Source organism: Cricetulus griseus, chromosome 2 (genome assembly GCF_003668045.3).
Source record: "Cricetulus griseus strain 17A/GY chromosome 2, alternate assembly CriGri-PICRH-1.0, whole genome shotgun sequence".
Taxonomy (NCBI): Eukaryota; Metazoa; Chordata; class Mammalia; order Rodentia; family Cricetidae; genus Cricetulus; species Cricetulus griseus.
Window position 1 is genome coordinate 223,886,369 of NC_048595.1, and position 26,149 is coordinate 223,912,517.

The 26,149-nt window shown below is 44.0% G+C and overlaps 1 protein-coding gene across 1 annotated transcript in view; it reads right to left on the reverse strand.

Moving 5' to 3' along the window:
* The window catches only part of Lama3 (laminin subunit alpha 3), a 241,351-nt gene that overhangs the window by 132,357 nt on the left and 82,845 nt on the right, over positions 1-26,149 (reverse strand). The window contains exons 13-23 of the mRNA XM_035440276.1: positions 19,004-19,141; positions 17,332-17,378; positions 15,363-15,462; positions 14,620-14,672; positions 14,291-14,396; positions 12,848-12,947; positions 10,279-10,435; positions 7,403-7,535; positions 5,236-5,378; positions 2,848-2,945; positions 2,254-2,407 (exon numbers count right to left, since the gene is read on the reverse strand). Of these exons, the coding sequence (XP_035296167.1) occupies positions 2,254-2,407; positions 2,848-2,945; positions 5,236-5,378; positions 7,403-7,535; positions 10,279-10,435; positions 12,848-12,947; positions 14,291-14,396; positions 14,620-14,672; positions 15,363-15,462; positions 17,332-17,378; positions 19,004-19,141 (1,229 nt within the window). The remainder of the gene's footprint in view (positions 1-2,253; positions 2,408-2,847; positions 2,946-5,235; positions 5,379-7,402; positions 7,536-10,278; positions 10,436-12,847; positions 12,948-14,290; positions 14,397-14,619; positions 14,673-15,362; positions 15,463-17,331; positions 17,379-19,003; positions 19,142-26,149) is intronic.

Below are 26,149 nucleotides of genomic sequence, written 5' to 3' on the forward strand. Positions count from 1 at the left end.
TTTAAAGAGTGTGTGCATGTTTGATGCCTGAGCCAACCTAAAAACTCCCTCCATTCCTCACTGTGTAACGCATCTTAAACCCAGAGCTCCAGCTCAGCCCAGCTGTACCCCCACTTAATTAAACAGCCCTCCTGGTTGCCTTCAGCAAATGTACATGTATTATTCCTTCAGGACAGGGCTGAGTCATGTACCTCCTAGAGTCCATGTTGATTTTTCAATTCTTATATAATGAAGGCTTCCCTCAGGGGGAATGTGCCCTCACTGCCAGCTTTTGACTGCTACATAGAAAAGTCCAGCCCTTGTAGAGAGGTCACTCCACCTTTTCTCACCAGTCATCTCCAAATGAAAGCCTGACTGGCTCAGCTGACCACATAGCACACACAGGCCAGTGACAAGTCCTCGCTGGCTGTGACTTTTATCATAGCACTCTTCTGCGTTCCTACTGGCATCCCACTGTGAATCCTATGGCCTGCTATCTGTTTCAAATACATTTGATGGTAAAACCAGATGAACTTGGGTAAAATGGAAATCTGATATCTGCTATTGGTGAAATTATTTTTTTAAGGGGAACTTGAAAGGACCCCGTGTCAAATGGTTCTACAGCGCAAGGCTTCTCTTTGCTAGTTCCAAGTGCTGGATAAAGACTTGGAAGATGGAGTTATCAGATCTGATGCTTGAGCAAGACCAAGAGGGATGAACTACCATCTCTGATGACAGATGGGAATTTAAGTATTTTGGCCAGCTAGTGACCACCCAATAGAAAATAAGACAGATGAGTTCTGTTCTGAGACTTTAATCAGATAATTAGACAGGTAATTTAAGGTTCAAGTACGGCAGATTCAGAAAATACCATAGGAACATGTAAGATGGAGGGCTGAGTCAGTCAGGAAGGACCATAGGAACATGTAAGATGGAGGGCTGAGTCCATCAGGAAGGTGTGTAGGAGGAGACCTCTCCTAATGCTACAAATTTGAATTTCATCACAACAGTCATTTTGCATTGACAAAAATAATCTATGATCCATGTTGTCCCCTGGACATGGGTGATAGTTGAGACCTTGAGGTATACTTGATGCAGCTGAGAGATAACTTAGATATACTTAAGTTCAATTAATATAAGCTTATAATTCCTGAGTGACTGGTCCACCTCAGCTGGGCTTCCCTGTTGTCTTATCAACTACACACATACATACATGTTCACTGTCACACATTAAATATATGTACATGTGAGTATACACATGCACATGTGTGTGTGTACATGCAGTGTGGGCAGAAAGGAATGTGGTAGTGGTAATTTTAGGATTGAATAGAGTATATTCAGTTTTTCATTACAATTAATTGTGTTTACTTATATTGTTTTACTTAGCAAAATAAGTATATTTTATAAATTAAAAATCTAATAAAATGAAATGAAGAGAGTCTGTCTAAGAAGTAATCTTAATATCTTTAGCTGTTGTAAGGACATAGTTTATAAAATGTATATACCTAAGTATTTAGGATGAATTAAGGCCACAGATATTTTATCTTCATATACTTTACCTCAAAAGAAGTACTTTCTCGAAAGTTCAAAACAGATAATATTAACAAAATAGACAATATTAACAAAAGCGTGATCCGGGGAGGGAGCTTCTGTTCAGCATCTTCATGTGGCCTGTGACGTGTTTTCTCACTGTTGGGATGCTGTGCAGTCTGTTCCAGTACACGCTTGCCTTTGCCCACATATCTCCGAGAACTCCAGGAAGAGACACAGTGCCTCAGCGAGCACTAACATGTCCTCTCAGCTGCCAGGCAGACGCCTGGGGTGGAGCAGTTCCAGATTCCAAGCTCCGAAAATTCAGCTGTTACAAACTGCTCAGCCTGTGGGACTGAGCAGGGAGGACCTGTGGTGTCCTTTTAAGGTAAACCACGGAGCTCCTGGAGGCCTGTAAGATTGAGTCTCATCCATTTTTAAGAAGGACTTTGCTGTGAGTCAGGTGGTAAACAAAATGACCCTGTGACCGTCTACTGTCATTGCTACATCCAGAAAGTACTCAAAGAAAACCGCAGCACAGCTCAGTGTGGAGGACAATTCAGTCCCTGTTCATGTCAGAGCACTCCACACCTGCTATCAACATTTGCAGGACCCCCTCTGGCACTCTGGGATTTGAGAAACAACCTTGGCTAAGCATTCGGCAGACACAAATGGAGAGGAAACTGGAGACACAATTTGTGGAGACACAAATCGGCTTTGACAGGAAGTGAAAGGTTGCCCCACCTCTCTCCCACTGAGGTCCACCATGGCTGGGTGTGCGGGAGTGGGCTGCCTCACTGCCACGGGTCTCAGCTCTCCATCGAGCAGGAAGTGTCTGGCCTCACAAGCAAGGGCACAGGAGAATCGGGACACTGGTAAATGCTGGTAAAGCAAACAACTTCAAGACAACAAAATACAATGGTTACCACATGAACATGATACAGAATAAATCAGAACACTGCAAGGAAAAGCGGACACCAAAGGCACTGGGCAATAAGTTTTCCACATAGGAAAGGAAGAAAGGAGGTCCAAGAACATGCCCTCCATTTTAAGCTGTTGCCCTCGCCTGATGAATGACTCTGAGATGACTTAGGTATGCTGTAGCATTCCACATGCACAAGATGGTAGCCACGCCTAATGCAGCTGTGGCATGCAATGTGCATTGAGATTCTTACTCGGGTAAGGCTCAGAATGAACAATTCACAAGGAAACTACCAGTCAGGCTCTCCTGTAACCACTGACATTGTAAGGCCCACCATCATGAGCCTTTGTATTTAAGGCTCATTCAGAGGAGTCTGGTGGCATTGAGGCTGCACCCCTGCCCCACCCCATACTAACTTGTCCTGAGGAGATCCTGTGTGAGCACATGGTTCTGTGACTGGTACTTGCAGGATGAGCGCCTCATAGTAGTCCCGGGGAAGCAGCACCAGGTAATCCTAGCAGATGAAGACCACAGGGAGCATTATTCATCATATAGTAAGCCTACCTTGGTAATAAGTGAACAAATGTGTTTGTTGAGTGAATGATGCCCCAGGGAAGTCCCTGGTGAACTTCAACTTCAGATAAACTTTTTTGTTCCTCATCCTGGCCCACCAGAACCCACAAGGCCACTCCCTACCAGTTCTTCACGCCCTGGAGATCAGTGCTACAGTGTGTACATTTGCAATGTCTAGATCCACAGGAAATGTTACTATATCTTCCGGTTTATAAATCTCCTCCCCCAATGATCAAAGGCATTGAATCACATCATTAAGATGCTCTGCTGAGGGGCTGGAGAGATGGCTCAGTGGTTAAGAGCACTGATGCTCTTCCAGAGGACCCAGGTTCAATTCCCAGCACCCACATGGCAGCTCACAACTGTTTGTAACTCCAGTTCCAAGGGATCCAATACCCTCATACAGGCAGACCAATGTACATGAGATAAAAATAAATAAATCATTTATATAAAAAAGATGCTGTGCTGAGATGCTGTTTCCCTCATCACTACCGAGCACCAACTACTGACCACTGACATGGCTTCAGCTCCAACCCTGCTCCCTGCTCACAGGGCTCACATGGTGGAGGTTGGAGATGTTGGTACGTCAGACTGGAACAGCCTCACTGTCTGTCCTAGCAAATGGAAGAACGACAGTTCATCAATCACACCAAAAGAAGCCTGCAGTCAAGGCAGCTAAGCATTCAGGATAGAGCAGTGCTCTCGGCTCTCAGACATGGGTGGCTTGACAGTGTCCAGTGATCTCAGGATCTGTGGCCCCACTGCATTTGTGCTGAAGGGAAGAGACAGGATATTTGCCTCTAATAGGAGATTCACATGTGGCCCATAAAGCATTTTCTTTCTTCAGGATGAAACGTTTATGGAGGTGGGGAGTAGATTGGGACTTGGGGAAACTCAGTGGCCCTATTAGCTGGTTGGTTTTAATTGTTCTAGAAGCCATTTCCCTGAGCTGGACATATGACTGCTACAGTACCAAAGACCTTACTAAACACAAAGAGCTCAGTGAGAATGGAGTCATGTGATGAGGACATCAGTGTAATGCTATTTGGCATCTCCCATGCCTAGGTAGTAAGTCTTCATCATCTTTCCAGCTTCATAACCATATTGGCATTGCAGAAATTTTCCTTTTCCCACTTCTAATGCCTGCCAAGTATCCTTTTTGACTTATTTCTTCAGACATAAAGTCCCTTTGCCAAGAAGGCGCAAGAAAAACAAGGGCCAAATGATGTTATATAACTTCACACTGTTTGCATTTGGGAAAGATACACAAGGATAAGTGTGTCATTCTGGAGAAGCAATGGAGGCAGGCTCAGGGTTGTGTGACCGGCTTAAGACTTCCTAATGTAGCTGGGCGTTGGTGGCACACGCCTTTAATCCCAGCACTTGGGAGGCAGAGGCAGGCAGATCTCTGTGAGTTTGAGGCCAGCCTGGTCTATAGAGTGAGTTTCAGGACAACCTCAATAAGCAATACAGAGAAACTCTGTCTCAAAATACAAAAAAAAAAAAAAACAAAAAACGACTTCCTTATGTGCCAGGAGGATGAATTTTATGTTTCCCACCTAAAGCACAAGACATCAAATGTGTATCAAACACTTTATCTATGACCTTGCCACAAGTTATAACAAGCTTGAAGTGTGGACAAAGAGGGGTGCCTCAGAGAAGCCCCTTATGGCTCCTCTGGCTTTCCGTGAATCCGAGGAGTCTTTGTCAGATCAGCTGTAGGACTCTTAACTAGGTAAGACAGTAGAACGTGCTGGGGCACCCCTGGCTCCTGGAGCCCCTCCCTTCCCTTCGCACATCCCCAAATCTCACTGCTATTGTGCCTCCTCTTTATCTGGTTCTCCTGATTATTCTGCATGGTTGGGGGGTATATGTGCATTTTAGGTGCCTTTCTGCTTCCTAATGGAAATACTGAACAAAATTAGGAAGGTGGGGGATCATGTATTTATAGGAGCCTTGCATTTGTTCTGATAATTTTGAGTTATAGTTTGCTACATACAGAAGACATACAGATTATTTTTGTCCAAGACTAGTTGACTGGAAAGATACAAAACATAATTTTTAAGTAAGTTTCTGTTATCATGTCCTCCTAGGGCAAAAGTCACACAGTTTCTTTTGCAGTAAAAGGGAAATGCATATGATTTCAGTGTCTTCCTGTGGATCACTGCACTGGACAAGACTATCTGAGGGCCAGGACATTCCACAGACATGGACTCAGAACTCTAGCTTACCAGGAGGACTCCTTCCACCTGGATATAGGCGATCCATGTCCCTGGTGTGATGGAGAATGGTTCTGCAAAGCCATTTCCAGGGACAGTGACAAAGGCTGGCTCCTTCCTTGGGGGAAAGGTCACCTCTTTGCTTTGAGAAGCACCTATCAGAAAGACAATTTAAGATGTTAGCAGTGGTAGATATTTGGGTTTCAATTCTTCAGGGTTATTAGATATGCTTACTAATGTCCAAGTATATACTTGACAGAGTCAACCATGTAGCACTAGCTGGCCTGGAACTCACTACAGACCACACTGGTCTCAAACTAGTAATCCCCCTGCCTTTTCCCCCTTGATAACAGGGGCCAAGACCTATCTTCCAGATGTATGTATGTATTCATTATATTATATGGTTTGTTGATTTCTTTTTTTGTGTGTCTGGAGGAGATGATTATTTTTATTTTTATTCATGAGCATACATTCACTTTGCAATTAGGAAATACCCAGATTTCTATTTACTTGTTTCCAGGATTATATTGTGCATTTCTTCTGCCAACAAACAAACATCTAGTGCCTGAGTCTGAGGGTCTTCTTGAGAGGAGATAATTGCATCAAATCTTTGCATGACTCTCATTCTATAGACATTCACAAAGGCATACTGTGTGCCAGGCCCAGGGCTGTTTGCAGGCAACACAGTGAACACAGCAAGCATGTTCATGTTCATGTTCATGTTCCCTGGGGACATGAAAAGTGAGAGATCGGAATGCAGAATGAGATGAAAGCGTGCGACAATGGTACTAAAGGTGTGGACAGAGGGACTCGAAGGTTGGACAGTGGTAGTGGGGAGGAGACATACATGACTTTAGGAACATGTAACTGGACTCCTGATTCAGACTTAGAGGGAACAATCTCAGAGAGCAGGAGAACAAGCCAAAATGTATTCTAGTTGGACAGACAGAGGGCAAACCGCTGACACAACCCAGGAGCAGAGGAGTCTGTGTGGACAGAGAGAGGGCAGACCACTGACAACACCCAGGAGCAGATGAGTTTGTCAGCATGAGCTTGGAGTCTACAGCCCATCTACCAAGACCAGCTATGAGCTTGGACAGCTTGGTCTCTTCAGTCCACAAGGCTCTTATTGCATGAGGCCACTAATCCTCACATTAAAGAGAGCCAGCCCTCTAGAGCTCTCTAGTGGCTGGGAGCTGCTTAGCCTCCAGCCACACATGCTTGTCTGGGTCAACCTGGGAAAAGGACCACTATTTCTCTCACCTCCAACTACGCCATGGGTATGAAATAATGACACTTGACATCCTGATACTGAGTCAAGTTTCCATTAGCACCATTCCAGGATTACAAATGACTTCTTGAGTATGTTTCTGGGATTGGTTGAAGCCCTAGTTCCAGGGAAGATATGTTTCCAGGGCTGCCCCTGACTGCTGTGTGACACCCTCTCTGCTCAGGAAGTCTTCACCTCTGAAGGAAGTTTTGGGTCTCTGGACCTCTCCTGAACTTCATATTTTCTGACCTTCATTTTACAATTCCAATCATCCTCTATTTCTCCTTGCTTAAAACCATGGGGGAATTAAGGGGAATAGGCCAACAACTCCCAAATAATGCCAAACAAGATGGCATCCACTACCCCATGAGTGATCTATACAGATTTGTTTTGTATCACTAAAGGTATCATGATCCCTGAGGTTGGAGTATAGTCAACATTTGAGCATTGTTATGTTGACTTTTAAAATGACAATTAATGATAATTTAACAGCAAAAGTAAAAGAAGCACAAAATGAAGAGAAAGCAATTATAACAGATAGCATGCAAGAGAACCATCCAATCAGATGGTAAGGAAGGATGCAAGAGAGCCATCCAATCAGATGGTAAGATACAAGAGAGCTGTCCAATCATGGTAAGGAAGACCATGCAAGAGAGACCACCAATCAATGGTAAGGAAGGATGCAAGAGAGCTGTCCAATCAGATCTTGTCATGGGCTTAATGTTTTCTAAGGATGATGGACTTTGTGAAAACCAAAAGCATGTATATTGATTCTTCCTCAACTGAAAAGAGGTGAAGCCATGTTTAGAGGCTCATGCCTGTCCAATCCAGCACTATGTCGTGAGGCTCTGTCTCTAAAGAGCAAAACAACAACAAAGGTGCAGTAAAGAGGCTTAAAATTATACCTACCCGACTTTGCCCAGGATGGATAAACAGTGATGCGGCCAGATACTTCTTCAGTTCCAGGGTTGACATATCTCAAAATGATGTGGAACAAGGAGAGATTTGATTTCCTCACAGTCAATCTTACCCTTACTTCATTCTGAAAAGTACCCCCCCCAAAAAAATCCATGAAGTGTAGAAGAGAAAGGTGGCTGCAAAGAAATGCCAGCAAACCAGTGACTTCATTTAAGTTTCCCTATTAGATTTGTAAGACGTGTATGCATGCTTGCATGTGTGCATACACACACACACACACACACACACACACACACACACACACACACGCATACATACTCAATAAATACCAAGTAACTAGGCAGAAATAGGCAGGCCTAACAGAAAGCAAACCACTTACAATTCCAGTTGCAGTGGAATTCACTCCCTCAGCAACTAGGGTTCTCTTTTGGCCTTTTTTTTGTAACCAGGCAAACAGAATGCAGTATTAGATGGACTAGTTTAAGAGGATCACAGTGACAGGGGCAACCACCACTGACTGGGAAAAATCAAAGGCAGAAGAGAGAGAAGGAAAGGAAAGTGTGTCATTTCACACCACCACTCGATAGAGAGGCCCCTGCGAGCCCCATTTCACAAGTAAAACTTTACATCTAAATGGCTGCAGACAGTGATGGTGGGGGAGCAAAGATTAAGGACACCAAATACAATTGTGATTAAAAACCTAGATGCAACTAAACATCCCTGTTCTGCCTTAGAAGTTTTACCTCAATCTTTTATCAATAAACTAGAGGAGAGGTCTTGTGTGTTCCCAGGCTCTGGGGTCACACAACATTCCATAAGAATTGATAACACAAGTAAATTATCATTTATTTATTGTATTGCATAAACATTTTGCCTGCATATATGTATGTTCATTTAGGTCAAAAGCGGGAGTGGGATCCCTTGGAACTGGAGTCAGGGATGCTTGTGAGCCACCATGTACTCTTAACTTCCAAGCCATCCCTCCAGCCTTGAGAATAAGTTGTTGTTATAAAGAACCATAAACCACATGTCCAGATACAGTTGTGGTCCAAAGCAAGTTCACAAGGTGTGGGAATTTTTACACCACAGTTCTTTTCATCCTCCCCCCCAGCTAGTTTGGTTTCAATGAAGAGGACATGTGTTGAGTGACACACAGAGACAGCAAAAGCTAAATTCCAGATCATCACCAGTTCTGACACATAGGCTGTGAATGGTGCACCTGGGAATTCCCCCCAACCCTAAGAGTTTGGGTGAATTCATTTTTTTAGTTTTGATACCAATTGGGAATTAAATGTGAAAGGATGCCTTCAAAGAATACAGAAAATGGTTATGCAAGGGACAGCACAGGTCCTCTGACCCAAAGACTTCCTCACAAAGAACATTGTTAGAAATGCGTCTCTTTGGGCCAACCAAATATTTTGTCAAACATCAAACACCTCTAAGAACACCTAGACCAGGCTGTGCAAGTCACTTCCTATCAGGACTTGATGGAATCCACTGTAATTTTATTAATAATGAAGATGTCCACTAAAGAAATAGAATTGGTGCTGATGCAGTTCAGACCTTGTGGAGAATGTGGTTTGATTCTCAGCACCAAATCCTGTGGCTCACATTCCTGTAATTCCAGATGTGGAGGCTTTCACACTCATCTGGACTCTGCAGGTACCTGCACTCACATATGTGCACACCACCCCCAGTGTGCCTGCACTCACATGTGTGCACACTATCCCCAGTGCGCCTGCACTCACATCTATGCACACTGCCCCCAGTGTGCCTGCACTCACATGTGTGCATACTGTCCCCAGTGTGCCTGCACTCACATGTGTGCACAGCATCCCCAGTGTGCCTGCACTCAGATGTGTGCACACCGCCCCCAGTGTGTCTGCACTCACATGTGTGCACACCGTCCCCAGTGTGCCTGCACTCACATGTATTGCCTGCACTCATGTGTCAATGGGCTTCAGGAGAGCAATGGACTGGCCCGGGGTTCTCTATAGACTAGTCCTGACCTGCCCAGGATAAGTACTGGGTGAGCATGGCTATCGGATCCTGTCTCTTACTGTGATTTATTTTTGTCTACCTAGAAGGAGCTTGAAGAGACCAGCCTTGAAGAGAAGGTCTGAGGATAAAAACTACTCAATGACTCTACATGTTTGTCTGTAAATATTGCATAAGTCTTCCAGGTCAAAAACTAATGTATACATCCCTTACTCCACTGTGAAGGCAAGCTCCATAGGTGCAGCAGAGAAGAGTAGACAAAAGGAGGAAGAAAAGAAAAACTAAGCAACACCAAAGTGCATCCTTTACTTTAGTCTGTACTCATGGAGTATTTCAGCAGTTTGAAAAGCACCGCCCCAAATCAATAACACCAAGCAGGGGGAGTGACACAAAGCTGGTATTGGGGCATGTAGGGAGGACTTAGAGCTCAGGCCAGTCTGAGCCACACAGCAGGACTGCCAGCTAGAGGGGCTGCTAGCTTTTTTAGAAGTCTTCAAGTCAACTCATTTTTATTTTCCAAAATGGCATTAAAGAAGAATGGCCTCTATGTTTTAATATAGTTTAACACCATTTATGAAATTTCCTTCTATCTATGAAAAGCCTCCAGAGACAAACACTTCCTTTATTTTTTTTTTTCATTTTCTGATTTAGTGGCAATGAACTAGGAAATCCAAGTACATGGTTATGAGTTAAAATCTTTTCCTATCCTAAATCCCAACCCTAGCCTTCAAGTCAACCCTGGCCAATACTCGTGATAAAAACAAATCCTGGAGTAGGTCTCTGGGACAGTGTAGTTGTTAGGCCTTTGAGGGTGTTGTGGACGTATGTGTGAGCCCCCTGCGATGAGTGGTGGCCCTGTGACTATATACCTGTACTGAGGTCATCGGGGCGTATCCTCTCCAGCTAAACTCCGGGAATACCAAAGGGTCAAATCCAAACCGTATGTCTCTTCCATTAGTTCCAGTGCCTTCTTCAACCTCATGCTTCATGTGGTGCAAATCCGGGAAATAGTAGCTATCTTCAGGCCTTTAGAAATCACAAACAAATAGGGATGTAGAAGTTAGGTTTGTTGGTAATCTGGTGTCCTTTCCTAATAGACACTGCTGAAGGAGTGCCACCAGCTGACTAAGCCATTCAGTAAGAACAGAAGAAGGCTGTTCCCACTCTTTCTCTAAGTCATTCTTTAGTTCAGGGAAACATTGGCACAGAGCACACACCCAGTACCAAACACTAAATTGAGGAAGTCATTTAGCACAAGTCATGAGGACCTCAACATACCCTCTACCATGTTCCAGTGGTTGCCAACAATTAATAAAATCAAATAAATAAATTGCTATGTGCTCACTCAGTCCTTCACAAATTCATATTCATCTATTTTTCAAAACTCAGTTACTATGTGCCAGGCAGTGTTGCTAATATAATAGTTTATATACTAAACATGTATATATAATTTTTATCATAGTCATGTTTCGTGTGTGTGTGTGTGTGTGTGTGTGTGTGTGTGTGTGTGTGTGTGTGTGTGTGCATAAGCATATGTGCACATGCAGGCACAGATAAGCACTTGTAGAGGTCAAAGTACAACTTGCTGGGGTTGGGTCTCTCCTTCCACTGTATGGGTCCTGATGATTGCACTTGGGTGGCCAGGCTTGGCAACAGGTGCCTTTCCCCTCTGAGACATCTAGAGGTTAATGGGTGGATTCCTTTGACAAGTCCAATTGTGGCAGTCACAAAGAAAGCTCAATAATACCCCATGCTATGTGGCTTCTACATTCAAATGATTCAAGTTCTTCACACAGATATACATGCTAATTTGGCAAGAAGGGTAAGATGCTAATAACACTTAGTGGATTTAAGGACATAAAGATCCATCAGTCAATGGGAATAAAAGCCATGGCCCTGTACTGTGAGTACTGAGAGGAATGCTTGCATCCCCTCAGAGGATTTACAACTGTCCACTACGAGTGTTTGTCCCAGTGTCTCAGTAATTCATCCAGGAATCCATTCTGAAGAATTAATTCGAGCATGTTTAAAGCAGTGACAACTTGCAAGCAGCATGACTGAACCAAAATTATAAATTAAATACATTAGAAAACATTCTATAGGCATTAATATTTTGAGGACATATTAAAAATGCTTACGATATGTACAATTGGAAAATTTGATTTTAAAATTTGCATGAAAAATGCTAAATTTTACTCCTAAATAAAATTACACCAAAAATATTTTGCAAGGTTGTCTTAGTGTGGTGCAGTGCAGATTTTTCTTTGCCTTTTTATTTTTATGAGTTTATTGAAATTTCTAAAATTAATATATATTTATGACCACAAAAATTAGTTAGGAAACACAGTGAAATCCTTCTAAACTTATAAGGAAATCTAAACAAGCTCAGATATATGAATGAGCTAATGTTTGGAAAGATTTAGAACCAACGACACAAGGTTTGCCCATCTGGGCAAAGTGATTTTGTCACACACATTGCTGGTTTTGCAGTTTTCATTTGCTATCATATCAAAGGCTGTACTATAAATTTCAGAGCATATTCCTGTGTGCTAAAATGTGAAAAGTCGGTGTTTTCATCTGTAGGTAGATAACTGTTGGGTTGTATTATTTTTCTTCTGTGCTTTTGCGTGTCACTTCTACTGGAATGCCCAGCTACAAGGGCCAATGACAGAGACTGAGAAAGAGCACAGCCAGGTGGCCCTGACTTTTAGAATCCAAGTGTTGGAGACACTGAGGGACAGTCACAGCCAACAGGACTCAGAACTACACCAAAGAGTGTTTTAATTAACCTGTTTATGAAGCAGGTGGAGAGGGTACCTGAGATTTTGAAAACTTTTCCTTTCTCGGAGTTTAGATTTCAATTTCTCCTCCTTCCACTGAGGAAAAACTTACAGTAGGATAATCACAACCAGAGGCACATGTGCATATGCATAGACGCCCCGTCTCCAAGTATTCACCCTCATGCTTTTGTTTTTAGCACTCCTTTCCAGTCGTTTCTGTTTCAAGACATTCCACCACTTTATTCTAATCACCTGACTTCACTCCCTCACTCAAGGGAGACAAACAGGAACTGTGTGTCATTGGTCTAGAAACCTGGTCCCCTGTGTCTGGTACCTCCATGCTGTGGCTTGTAGAGAGGCTTCAGCTTCCATCTGACACAGTGTACCCTAGTTTATTACATCTGTTCACTTCAAGCCTGGGGACTTTGGGGTGTAGGGGTTTCATAACTTGTGCCACAGAACTGGTGTCTACAGGTATCCTCCTGACCTCCTGTTCTAATTAGTTCATGGTCACGTGTCCAGGCTCTAATTATATCAACAGCTTCCTCTGCCTCCTTAGGATTGCTTCTGTCCTCTCTACCCCAGGATAGGCAGAGACCGGGAAGTGTGAGATGGCCTCAACAATGTGACTGTGTAAAGAAACTTCCCCAAGACTTACCTCTGGCACTCTTTCCCCACAATATGATCTCGGCACTGGCATTCTCCTGAGGGCCCACTACACATGGTGGTGAGTGATCCACCAATGTCACATTGACACCCTAAAAGTCAAGAAAGAGCTGGGTTACTACCAAACTACCTTCCTTCCAGATGTTTCCTTTCCCATGAGAAACAGCTCTGATATTGTCAGCACTGTGATGGATGCTTTCTTTCCTCCACCATCCCTTATATCAGACAGGAATGTCCTAAACAAAAATGGCCTGTCCCCTCAAAGGTCCACCTCTAATTTCAAGATGTGTGACTATAAACCAGCAGGAGGGTACACTGTTGTCCAGTGGAAGGTGAGCCCAGGAGCTAAACATGGTTAAGTAGTCTGGGAAGAGGGATCGGTGAGTGAAGTGTTTCCCACACAGACATGGAGAGAGGAACAGTATGGAGAGAATGATAGTGCTGAGGATGAAGAGACAGGAGGATCCCTGGGACCTGCTGATCAGGGCTAGCCAAACTAGCAAGCTCCAGGTTCAGTAGAGACCCTGTCTTTAAAAGCAGAGTGGAGATAGCTGAGGAGGTGCCTGACACGGACCTCTGGCCTCCATCACAAAGGCATACACATCCATTGCTGAGAGCTGCTGGTTGCAAGAGGCCATGGTAATATACAGCAGTGATAAGTAGCATTTAACAAGTCAACCTACCAGAAGTATAATTCCCTGTTGGGAAGTCCCACTTGGCAAAGCCATAGGGCTACTGACTGCAAATGACTGGTTGTTTCTGTCTGTAACTTTCTCAAGTGCCATTACTATACCTCCCGAATGAAAACAGCTGTGGGGTTCTTTCCATGGCCTTTTGGTAGTGTGTTTTACACTTATTGGGCACACATATAGCTATGGATAGTCAGGAAGATGATTTCTGCTTAATTGTACAATTTGATGAATATAAATAATACAAGGATATTTTACATTACTCAGACTGATATAGGATTCTTAGTCACAAAGACAGCCTTTTACCCAGAAAGCTAATTTTAGATTCCAGAAAAAAATTCAAAGCAGCTGGTTGCCCCTAGAGACAAATATCTGGTTGCCCCTAGAGACAAATACATGAGTTCATTTTCCCAGGTGTTTTGCTGATTCAAGGTCAGAGCTTGAAGCAACTTTAGTAAACATAACTCCCTGCAGCAATGGGCTTGATGCACATACACCCTACCACAAAAGGTCCAGATAATTAACTGTTATTGTTAAATCTTGAATTCCAATGTCATTTTCTGTCTGGGAACACTAATTATTTAGGCTACATGCATGGCCAAGTGTTACTGAATATTTGGACACGTTCTCAAGACAGAGTGTCTAAGCGCTGTCCTTGAAAGTCAGCCGCAGCCAGTCAAGGTGGGATCTGGCAGCCTTTGTCCTTCAGCACTTTGCCTTGCTCAAACCCTGCCATATGTATTTACCTTGACAGCCAAAGTAATTGCTCTTCTCCAAAGCGAAATACCCATCTTTGCAGGTATCACAGGCATCACCAGTTACATGAGCTTTGCAGCTACAGTCGCCATCTCCCTGTAGAATAAATGAGCCAAGTGGCAGCATTTGATACATGGGATTTACTAAACTTCAGGTTGGAAAACAGGTTCAGCACACAATAGGAAGCAGTGTAACCAGGACTGGGAAAGTATGCCCATGGTCAGCATGACTAACAAGGGGCTTGCACCTCCACCAGGAATCCCATAGTCAACCACAGCAGCATCCTACAGGCATCACGTGACAAACTGACCCATGTTACCTGCCCACACTCTCCAGTTCCACTCACTGTCCCTGCCTCATGGCACTGGCATTCTGTGAAGATAAAAGAGAGTGTCTATGAGCCAGGGGTTTTACCATTTTCCAGCTCTTGTGACATCATATGCCTACAATACAACTCATGTAATTGGGCTTCTCTGTGGACTTAAGCAACATTCAGCCTGCACAGCTGGAGTCTAAAACAGGATTGCTTTCTAAGGTTAGTAGGATAGGTTGATCAATACAATCCATCTAGAGTAATGGCTGACCTATGGCTACTCCGCACAGGGTTTATAAAGGTTTCCAATGTCAAGGTCATTATTGACATGCCTATATAAAAATACACTCTACCCAAAGATAGTCACTTCACTTAGACCTCATATTATGTGTTTTAAACTTGGTATCCTGGCTTTAATACATGTATAAAACCAACGTGCAGTATTATATGACATTGCTGTAGTATGTGCATAAAATTACACCAGGAAGAGTGGTTTACAAAAACAATGAGTTCACAAGCATTTATCAAGTGGCTGCCTTTGCATATAACAAAATTCATATGGAAACAATATAGATAAATCTTTGTCTGAAATTGACAGAGATTCTTCCCTGAATGGAGGTGGAGTACACTAAAGAATTATGCAGCATAATTGGTTTAACAAAGTGCTCTCTTGTCAATGTGAGCACAGAGAAGACAAAAATAAGGAGATGATGGCATCGCAGGACATGGAGGTTTATGAGACAGCTCACCTGAGCATCCATTGGGGTTTTCTTTGGCCAGATTCCAATATAGTGGTTTGCAGACACTGCATGTAGGACTTGCAACATGAGGCTTGCACTGGCAATAACCCTTGAAATGAAAATCAAACTGACATTTGGCATCCCAAATTAAGACCTATTTCAAACATGTGTCATCATCAAAATAAATTTTGGCCATTAAAGGTAAGTCAAAGGACTTACTAAAGCACAAGGTTGCTTTAAGGAGTCTTCCAAACTTAAAAAAAAAGTTTGTATAAATCGGTTGAATCAGTTTCACTGATTGACTTTTATGTTTGTTTTGTATTCATGTCTGTGGTATTCTTGTTATTGTGATTGCAGTTAATAAATGATAAAAGAAGCTGGCACAGAAATGTAAATTCCCACTAAGTGAAGATCAAAGGAAGCTACACTGTGTTGTGGAGCTAAATGCTTCACAGTGACACTGACAGAGAAAAGTAGAATTAGTACTGTGACATGATGTTACAAGTACTATATGCAAGAAATTGGTCTCCAAACACCAGTGCTGAACACTATCCATGGAAGCCTCAGAAAGTCAGTGTCATCTGTCATTAGTTAGAATTTAATTGGCCTCATTGAATGCCTACAGTGTTATAAGTACTTCATTAAACTCTGTAAATCAAAAGATAAATAAATTTTGGGTTAAATCTACCTCTAAGAAAAAAAAAGTTTGTATAATTGATATATTTGAGTATTTTACCTGAACGTATGTATGTGTACCATGTGTGTGCCTTGGGTTCTTTACCTGCATGTATGTATGCACAGCATATATGTGTCTTGAGTGCTTTACCTGTATGTATATGTGTGCACCATGTGTGTGCCTGGTGCCCAAAGAGGTCAGAAGTAGGTACCTGATCTCCTAAAACTGGAGCTAAGGGTGGCTATAAGTCTCTATTTGGGTGCTGGGAAATGAACCTCCTGTGTAAGGGCAGTAAATGGTCTTAACTACTGAGCCATCTCTCTAGCCCCTGAACTTTTTCACTACATACTTGCATTTTACATGAATAACCAACAAATTGGTTAAATGCAGTCAGAAAAATACAGAGAAAGGAAAATCTTAAGATCTCTCTATGTCTCAATCACTAAAATGCTTTTCTTGTAGGTGTGAGGGCTCAAATTTGATTTCCAGAAGCCACATTTAAAAAGCCAGAGATGATGCAAGCAGTTCCAGTGCTGGGAAGTGAAAACAGACAGATTTCTGGGACTCACTGGCCAGCTGCCTAGCCTACTTGGTGAACTATGAGCCAGTGAGAGACCTGAAATAAGATGATGAATGGTCACTGAGGAATGACATCTGAGATTGCCTTCTAACTCCCAAATACATACATGTATGCACACACCCACATCTAACATGCACACGTACCCATGCATGTGTGTGCACACACAAATGCCAGTATCTGTTAATGCCGTTACACTATAGACCATACATTTATTGAGAACTATGAGTGTCTCACAGGGGAGACTGGTGTGAGGAGTCAAACTCCTTCCTGGCTTCAGTGTCATCAAACCTCACAGCAGGAAGAGCAAAGAGAACCTCCTGTCCCTTGTCCTCCAGAGCCTGCTATTGCATTCCTATGCTGTGAGGAGAGACAAGTCCTACGAGTCTAAGGAAGTTGCTCAAATGAGCACAGTATGTGCTTGGAATGAAGCAGAGACCATGCAACAGTTTTGTGAATGGCCAGCTTTATGTCACAAGTTCTTGACCAGTGGTTGAGCCTCGATGGCTCTCCATAATGGCAACACCCTCGAAGAAACCTCCAGGAAGAGATGACTCTAGGACTGTAGGACACAGAATCTAAATAAACCTTATTCTCTTGATTTAAAAAAAATAAATCTCACAAACTACATACACATCTTGAAAAGGAACCATGGCCTCTTTAAGACATTGGATCTGTGCTTATGTTAATTTCAGGAAGTTTCCACAGAGATTTCCCCTACTTACCAAGCTAGAGTCAACGGTCCCAGCTGGGTCACAAACACTGCTGGGCCCTGTATATGATTCAGAAATGATACAAGTGTCTGGCTGGTGGTTTTGATACTTCAAAAACAAAATCCTTTAATTTTGCTTTTTAAAAAAAGTGCACCCACACTTATAGATGTGGCAAAGGTGAGTGGCAAAGCCTGTGTGTGACTCACACTAAGGCTCACCTGGTGGTCTTTATGCTACTTATCTGCAACAAGTCAGCCCTGTCTGGGAATACAACTTCCTTCCTTTGTTTAATGTTTCATATACTTATTTTAATATATATTTTAACTTATTTTTGAAAATTATATATAATATATTTTGAAAATATATATTTCAAAGAAAATCATATTTTCTTCCTCTCCCTCAACCCCTCCCCCCCCACACACACTCCTCCCTCTGCCCTACAAAACTTCCTTTCTGATGGGTGGTTAGGAAAGACTGAAATTTTTAGCATCTTTAGAATTTTCCAGTAGAGGGCAATATTGCACCTTTTAAAATAAAAACAAATTTAATTGTCCATCAAAAGAAGTTACAGAATTTCTAACTTCATTTTGTAGCTGAGAGACAACTGATTATTGTCACCCACTGTGCCCACGTGTACTAAGGTTCTTGGTGACATCAGCTGGTTACTTCCGACCTTCACCTGCAGAGGCTGTCGCAGAGCATCTGCAATGTCTCAGTGTTACACTGACAGCAGCTTGGTTGAGCCTGCTTCTGAGGAACATATCCACAACAGGATGGTATATCTTTACAAATGACCCCTCACCTTTCTGCCTTCGTTTCCTCTATGTTACCTTTGCCTCAGTTTCTCATGATGTCCCCCTCTCCCTTCTCACTGTGATCCATTTTTCTCTTGCAGCCCACACGTCATTTTCTCTCCTTTTGTTTTCCATGCTGACCATGCCCAGACCTGGGCTTCTCCCAGGATGGCCAGAGTCACTTCCAGCTCTAGTATAGTCATGGTTACTCTCCTCTGTCACAGCACTTACAGGCCTGAGGTCCACACAGACCCTTCTGGGACAAGTCCTGTCACTGCTCCCTGAAGTTTCTACCCTCAGAAAAATCTGGTTTGGAGAATTCTGATTGGGAAAGTTCTGGAAAATGTCATGTGCTCTGAATGGTGACCCTTCGTGTCACCAGGAACAGAAGGGCTCCTGCAGAAGCCACATTCTCCTGATGGAAAGTCAGCACAAGAGACCTCTGCAATGCCCAGGCAGAGCTACAATACACCCTGGGGCTGCCCACACTATGGAGCTTGGGAGAAATGCAGGCAGCTTATTTCTGTGCTGGGGGAAGGGCAGAACACAGCACTTGCAGCCCACAGCAAAGATGGTGTGCAGGCCACTGAAAGCCACTAGGAAGAGAAAGCCTGATGCCAAACAAATGCAAGGGCAGACTCCATTGGGTCCCTTTCACCACACTGATGCAGACAAGTGACTGTGAACTAGAAAACCAGACATTTTTATGAATGGGGATTTCAATTGTTCTCATTAGGCACTAATCACCTCTGAGGTTGAGCCCATGATGTGTGTGTTTCTGAGCCAAACATCTAGGGTGGCTGTTGTCAATTGGAGAAGACTGGTAAGCTTCGGAGAGGCTGGCTAGACTCACTCAGATGAGAACCATGCTCCCAACATGGCTTCCTTACCTTGGCAGTAGGGAAAGTCATAGGCTCCTGAGAGACACCTGTCACACTGCTTTCCCGTTATCCCAGGCAGGCATTCACACTGGCCAGTCACCGGGTCACAGGGTACTGGATAGGATCCAATAGCTGAACACTGGCAAGCTGTGGGAAATAGCTTGATCAGACTCAGGCATGACAGAATACAGGGCAGTGTCCTGGAAGGACCCTGTGGTGATAATACTGTTTATGATTTAATGAAGCTTGTCTGGAGATCAGAATGCAAAGCTAGCCACTGCCGTAGTACACACCTTTAATCCCAGCAGCCATACTAGTTAGTCATAGAAGCCAGGCAGTGGTGGTGCATGCCTTTAATCCCAACTCTAGAGAGGAATATAAGACAGGAACAGGGTCTCAGAGCTGGCATCCAGTCTTAGGGAATTAGTCTGCAGCCACGTTGAGGACAGGATTACCCCAGTCTTAGTAGAGGTAAGAGCTCTCTGGTGGCTTGGCTGCTTTGCTTCTCTGATCTTCAGCTTGAACCCCAATATCTGTCTCTGGGTCTTTATTATTCATACTACAGGACCCTCAGATAGGGCCAGAAAGACACCAATTGACATTCCAGATTCATGTCTTTGACTGTGCTGAGCCTCAGTTTCCCCTCCCTTAAGTGGGACTGATGCTGGCATCTACTAGATAGATTAAAGAATCCTTGACAGATGAATGAGGCTCCGAGCAGCCAGGACTTGGGATGCTAGTTTTATTGCTGTTGTTAGTTTTGTGCTCAGCAAGGCAGGCTTATGGAAGAGAAGGGCCTTGGGGTTCTGTTCCAGTGCAATGGAGTTTAGAGGAGGGGGTGGAGGGAGGAGGTGGCAATAATGAGTCACTAAGGATGAGTGCCAATGTCACATCCCATTAGGATCAAACAAACCAGCCCAGTGCATGTCAGCCTGTAAGTGCCCTCAGTTTCCCCCTGCTCTCTCCTCCTTTTATTCCTTTCTCCACCTAGCCATACCATTCCTGTCTCCCCCTCCCTAGTGCTGGGGTTAAAGGCATGAGCTCTGTTACTCTTTTAGGGCATTCTCATGTAGCCCTGGGTGGCCTTGAACACAGAGAGATCCATCTGCTTTCATCTCCTGAGTCCTGAGATTAAAGGAGTGCCACCACTGGCTGGCTTCTATGGCTAACTAGTGTGGATGCTTTGCTATTTTGATCTCCAGTGGCTTTAATAAATCATAAACAATATATCACCACACATTCCAGAATCCTTTATCCTATCCCACTAGGCACAAGTGTAGGGGCTTCCTTCCCACTGGGTCACTCTGTCTCTGGATGTATAACCCCTGACAGGTCCACAGTTGCTCAGTGTCACTCAATTGCACTGTGAAGACTCTTCTCCAGGGAGGGTAGCCAAGGGCAAATGGCCCGACTAAATCCTTCCTTCCAATAGTCTCCCATCTTTCCAAGAGTGGAAGGAACTAGAGAAGCAATCTCTGAATCCCACAACTACATGGTAAAGTTCAGAAGTTAAAGGAATTCTTAAACCAGGTTGTGGTGTCACACGCCTTTAACCCCAGCACTCAGGAGGGAGAAGCAGAGAGATCTTTGAGTCTAAGGCCAGCCTGGTCTACAAAGAGAAACCCTGTCTCTAAAGACAAAGAACAAAAAGTATTTTTGAAGTTACTAAATTAGTCTATGGAGCAAAGGGTTCCCCCACTCCACTTCCCACCATGGGGTCAGATACATTGGGATCCAAACGTCAACCGTGCCACTCAACTCAACATTCATGCACTCATGTATGAGTGACGAACTTGGCCTCTTTAAGCCTAAGTTTGTTCTTCTGTAAACTGGAGTTGCTAACAAGCCTGTCTCCTAAGGTCTAGAGAATTACGAAGCATGGGAAGCACTGAGCACAGTGCTCAGCTAAGGACTAGCTCCATGTTTGCTCTCACCAACATCACTATCCCAAGTCCCAGCTCCCCAGATGCGTGGAGAGATGTGCCTTCGGCTATTCCATACTGGATTAATGGGCACCAGTGAATTAGCACCTGTGACTGCCAAATCTATATTCAATGTACTTAGTAAAAATCAATTACATAGTAAATTTTTACAATTGCATAGTAAAAACAAAAGTAAGTGGGTGTGCACATGTTTTGTGTGGGTGAGAGAGACAACCTCATTTGCAAGGTCTCAAAATTCCCTTGAAGAAGGAACCTGCCATAGGTAAAGTCTCCTCTATGATATTATACATGGTAACCTTGGGATCTGGAAAATACTACTTGACTAAGCCCCAGGGCCAAGAGCTTTCAAGGAAGCCAAACTGGGACTACACTTTCTCTTCTCATTCTCAGGCAGGATGTGGGCCAGCACCCTATGGGGACAGGCTCTGATAGGGCTTTTTAGTGTGAATCATGATGACTAGCAAATGTTTGCCCTGCTGTCACTGTAGTCATAAACTCCCCGAGGGAGTGGAATGAGGCTGGTTTCCTCATTAACAAATGACCTGGGACTCCAACAGGCCATGTGGCTTTTTCTGAGAGACACTGTGGCAGACCAGAGAGTGTGCTGCCTCCCTGCAGCCTATCTCTATCCACCACTCCAGCAGACAGCATCCTAATGTACTTCATGGAAGCATGGCTAGGTGTTGTGTGGCAGGGAAACTATAAAAATACACATTCCCAATTTCAAAAAGTCCAGACGAGAAATTAGAGAATTAGTGACAATGGGAAGAGCCCTACCCCCACAAAGCTATGTACGAGAAAATTGCCTAATGCCACTCTACCAGCTGTTGCTGGGTACCTGAACAAAGACACTGGTAACCTACTGCTGTCTCTACTAGGGCTCCTTCCCAGCCCTGGGGCCCCACCAAGCCTGCCTGCCTGCCTGCCTGCCTGTCTGTCTGTCTGTCTGTCCAGGGCTCCTTCCCAGCCCTGTGGCCCTACCAAGCTTATCTATCTGTCTAGGGCTCCTTCCCAGCCATGTGGCCCCACCAAGCCTGTGAGTGTGTGTGTCTGTCTGTCTGTCTGTCTGTCTGCCCATGGCTCCTTCCTGGCCCTGTGACTCTACCAAGCCTCTGTTTGGAGATTAAGTTCCTATGTTGTACAGATTTCTAAAGAAATGTTCTTGGCCACTGTGACTGTTGTTTTTATGAGTCAGCCAGGCCAGGTCATGGTAGCCAGATGTTTGATCAAACACCAATATCAATGTTGCTAAAATGTATTTTTATATGAGATTAACATTCAAATCAGTATAGTTGCTAGACAGAGTGTACATGTCTTTAATCTCAGAACTCTGGTATACAGAGGAAGGAGAATTCCTGCAAATTTCAGATCAGCTTGGGCTATATAGTAAGTTCTGGGCCAGCCTGATCCTATCATAATCCCTTACATCTACACACACAGACAAACAGACACATGTATAGACACAGACACACACACACCCAGGCATACATACAGAGAGACATATACATAGACACACTCAAGCACACAGAGAGAGAGAGAGAGGAGAGAGAGAGAGAGAGAGAGAGAGAGAGAGAGAGGAGGGAGAGAGAGAGAGAGAGAGAGGAGGGAGGGAGAGAGAGAGAGAGAGAGAGAGAGAGAGAAAGAAAGAAAGAAAGAAAGAAAGAAAGAAAGAAAGAAAGAAAGAGAGTAGACTTTAAGAAAAATCAGATTATACTTCATGATGTGAATGGGCTTTATCAAATCAGGTCAAGGCCCTTACAGAAGAAAGACTGTCCCCATAAAGTTGTTCTGCCTACAAGCAGCCTGTAGATTGAAGCTACAAAAATGTCTTTACTAAGCCTCTAGCCTGCTGGCTTTCCTTACAGATTCGGAAGTTAACAGCCAAATGCACAACTGTGTGAACAAAATCAGTGTGTGTGTGTGTGTGTGTGTGTGTGTGTGTGTGTGTGTGTGTGTGTGCACGCATGCTAGATCTGTTTCTCTGGAGTCAAACACAGATCTTGGTTTCTTTTAAACTGTTGTCAATGCAGATATAGTCAGCTTATTTGAGGGACAGACCCTGACGACCTCATTCTCTGAGTTGGTTTGGGGACTTCTGGAATTAAAATGGCCTTTTACCTTTTTAGCATTACTGACTATTTCCTTCAATGACAAGATCAGTGATAATCCATACCTTGGTGTGATGATACAGGTGCAAACACACCACACCACTCCTGTGCACTCCTAATCAAACACATATGAAGTCAATATTCTGAATATTTGGTAACTGAGAGGGTTTTTTGTTTTGTTTTGCTTGTTTGTTGTCAACTAAGAGTAAATGAAACAACAAGAGTTGTTTCTCTTGTCCTGCACAGAATAAAGGCAGAAGAGTTCTAGAATTGACTGTGCAGCTCACACAGTACATAGATCTTATGAATCTCCTAGAGGAGGTCCTAATCTTGGCCTCCAGGCAGAGATTGCCAAGAGCAGAATTACAAGACAAATCAAATTCTCAGCCTTGCAAAATACCTGTAGGAAAAGTCAAGGAATGAACAGTGTAATCATCATTGTCGACTTGGTGGAGTTTAGAACCTCCTAATAGACACCCCCCCGGGGGCTGTCAGAGGGGCATTGTTCCAGAGAGATTTAACTGAGAAGGAGGCACTGTCTGAATGTGGGCAGTAATTTTCCTGAGCTGAGGACTCAGCTGAAAAAGAGGTGGGAAAGGAGGAATCCAGCTGGGGACTTCCCCACTGTGAATGTGATAGGATCAGCACGCATGTGTGTGCCTCCATGCCTCCCCCCACCATAATGGCCAGCCCCCTCAAACCATGAGATGAAATAGACTCTTCCATCCAAAGATTAGTCAGGTAGTCTCAGATAGTCTGTCACAGCAGCAAGAGGAGTGACGAACACAAGCTTGTAAATTGACCTAAAAACATCTGGGGAAGATTACGATGCAGACAGGGACACCACAAATCTGTTTGCCAGTCTACCTGAAGCCCTGCCCAAAGAGGTGTAGCTGCCGTTACAGGTTCACCAGCAAGACGCCACTACACAGTCCACAAATCTGCTTGCCAATTGAAGCAGCCACTCTGCCAGCATCTGGCAAAATCAACTGTCATGCTGATTGAAAACTGCAGTTGCCTTGAAGAAGTAGCTGCCTTGCAAAGATTGCCAATGCTCCTCAGGACCCACCCATCACCCTTCTCTCTCTCTAGACGGCTCTCTAAGCTCAAGCCCCAGTAAACCCTAAAAGTGGGGTCCAGAGTGTGGCACACAGGAGGTGTGCTACACTCCAAAACAACTGTGTGCATGTGTTTTCCATTTTAAATAGGTATGTAATATTCTGTTTGTAAAGGAACACTAACTAGGAATGTGGGAGCCAATGCCATGGGACTAGAAAACTTAAATGCAGGGAAGCTCCTGGGAAAGCAGGGGTCAAATGTCTGCACCTAATTAACCTCCCATAACAAGGATAGAATTGCCATGACAGACAAGAGTTAAAACGGCCCAGCAAAATAGACTGACACACAAGGACCCAGAGTGTTGGTTCGTTCACTGTGTTCTCCTAAAACTGAAAGCGTTGGAAGCTGCTGGATTCTTACTTGATCTGTTAAGAGGGACAGCTCTAGGTAGCGTGACAAAAGACTAGCTCCAAGTGTAAGAAGACAGAATCACATTCCAGTAATGAATTCCCAGACTTGAGCCAGTTTACAGACCCCAGAATTCCTAAGTGATGTAGAGTCTAGGTCCTTTTGAGGAAGGACTTCCCTACAGTGCCCAAATGTTTACTCCATATCTTTCCCAGCCTTCTCCAAAGGGGTCCATGGCCTTCTGGCATAGTCCCTAAACATAGAGGAAAGAAAGTTACCAGAACCTTCAGAGATTACTGAGAGTTGGCACTGAACTGACACTAATGTTAGAAGACCCAAAATGTGACCATGTCACTACTGTCACAGTATGGACATCAGGTGACCAATGAGGTTTACCTCACATCCTCCTTCCAAACCTGTCTTATGGTTATTTCCCAAGTCCCAGAATGTATAACTAGACTAGCTAACTCACCAGCTGCCACAATATTCACAGTGACAATGGGAAAGTCCAAGTGGAGGTCCTTAGACTTTTATGCAAGTTTCTTCAGATGGTGGTGTGTGCCCTTAGTGTGACCAGTATGTGATGCTGTTTCTCAAACAACCAAGACGCATGGGTCCAGGAAGCAAGGCATGGAGTTGGCATGGCATCATCCCCATTACCCAAGGGATCCTCCTAGCGTCCCATCTTGTCCCAGTTTGTGCTTAGCAGACCTGCAGGCATTAGTTCCACAGAGAAGGATGTTTCCACCAGGGCCCACAGAATTCCACTGGCCTAGAACTTCAGATCACTACCTGCACCTTGGGCTCTTCATGCTTTGCAATCAACAAAGATGGCGGTGATCATCTTCCTTGATGGCTAAGGGGGAAATAGGGTAGCTACGCCACAATGAAGTAGTAGTACATGTGATCCTTTAAGGTATCCCCTAATGTCACCATGCCCTGTGACTAAAGTAAATGGAAAACTCACCATCCCATCAGGCAAGATTTGTGCTGGCCTGGGTCATTCTACCTGGTGAAATAGCACCTGTAAGGTGCACACTGAGGGCAACAGAGAGGGAGTGACTAGAAGACGATCTAAGACCACATGACCACTTACAGAAATAAGGGCATGGCTGTTGCCAGTATTTCTTTCTTCCTTGTCATGGATGCATATTGTGTGCCTGGGTCTGTTTACTCCCTTCTCTCAGCCTCTTGCCAAACAAGGTAGAATGCACAGACTCTACGCTAGCATATTTAAATTATGGGATGGCAAGGAGGAGTGGGAACATCGCCCATGGACTCCACATCCTCTTCTGAGAAAGGGTGAGTGTGTTTTCTATAGTGTGCGGGATCGCTGTATCATGTCAGGCAGAATCATGACCTTGTTACAGATGTTATACAGAGATAAGGTGTGGTATAGAGGCATGCATATGAGCCGAAAGGGAGAAAAACCAGCTGCGTTAGGTTTAGAAGCCTCTCTGGCTAGGGTGTGGCTCCCAAGTGTTTGGCCAGGTACCAGGTGGGGAGGTTTAAGATGAGATTAACATTTCAGTTGGCAGACTTGGGTAAAGCAGATGACCCTTCATCGTGTGAGTAGGTGCCACCCACTCCACCAAAACCCTCCAGAGAAAGACTGGGCACTTCCTTAAAAAATGAAA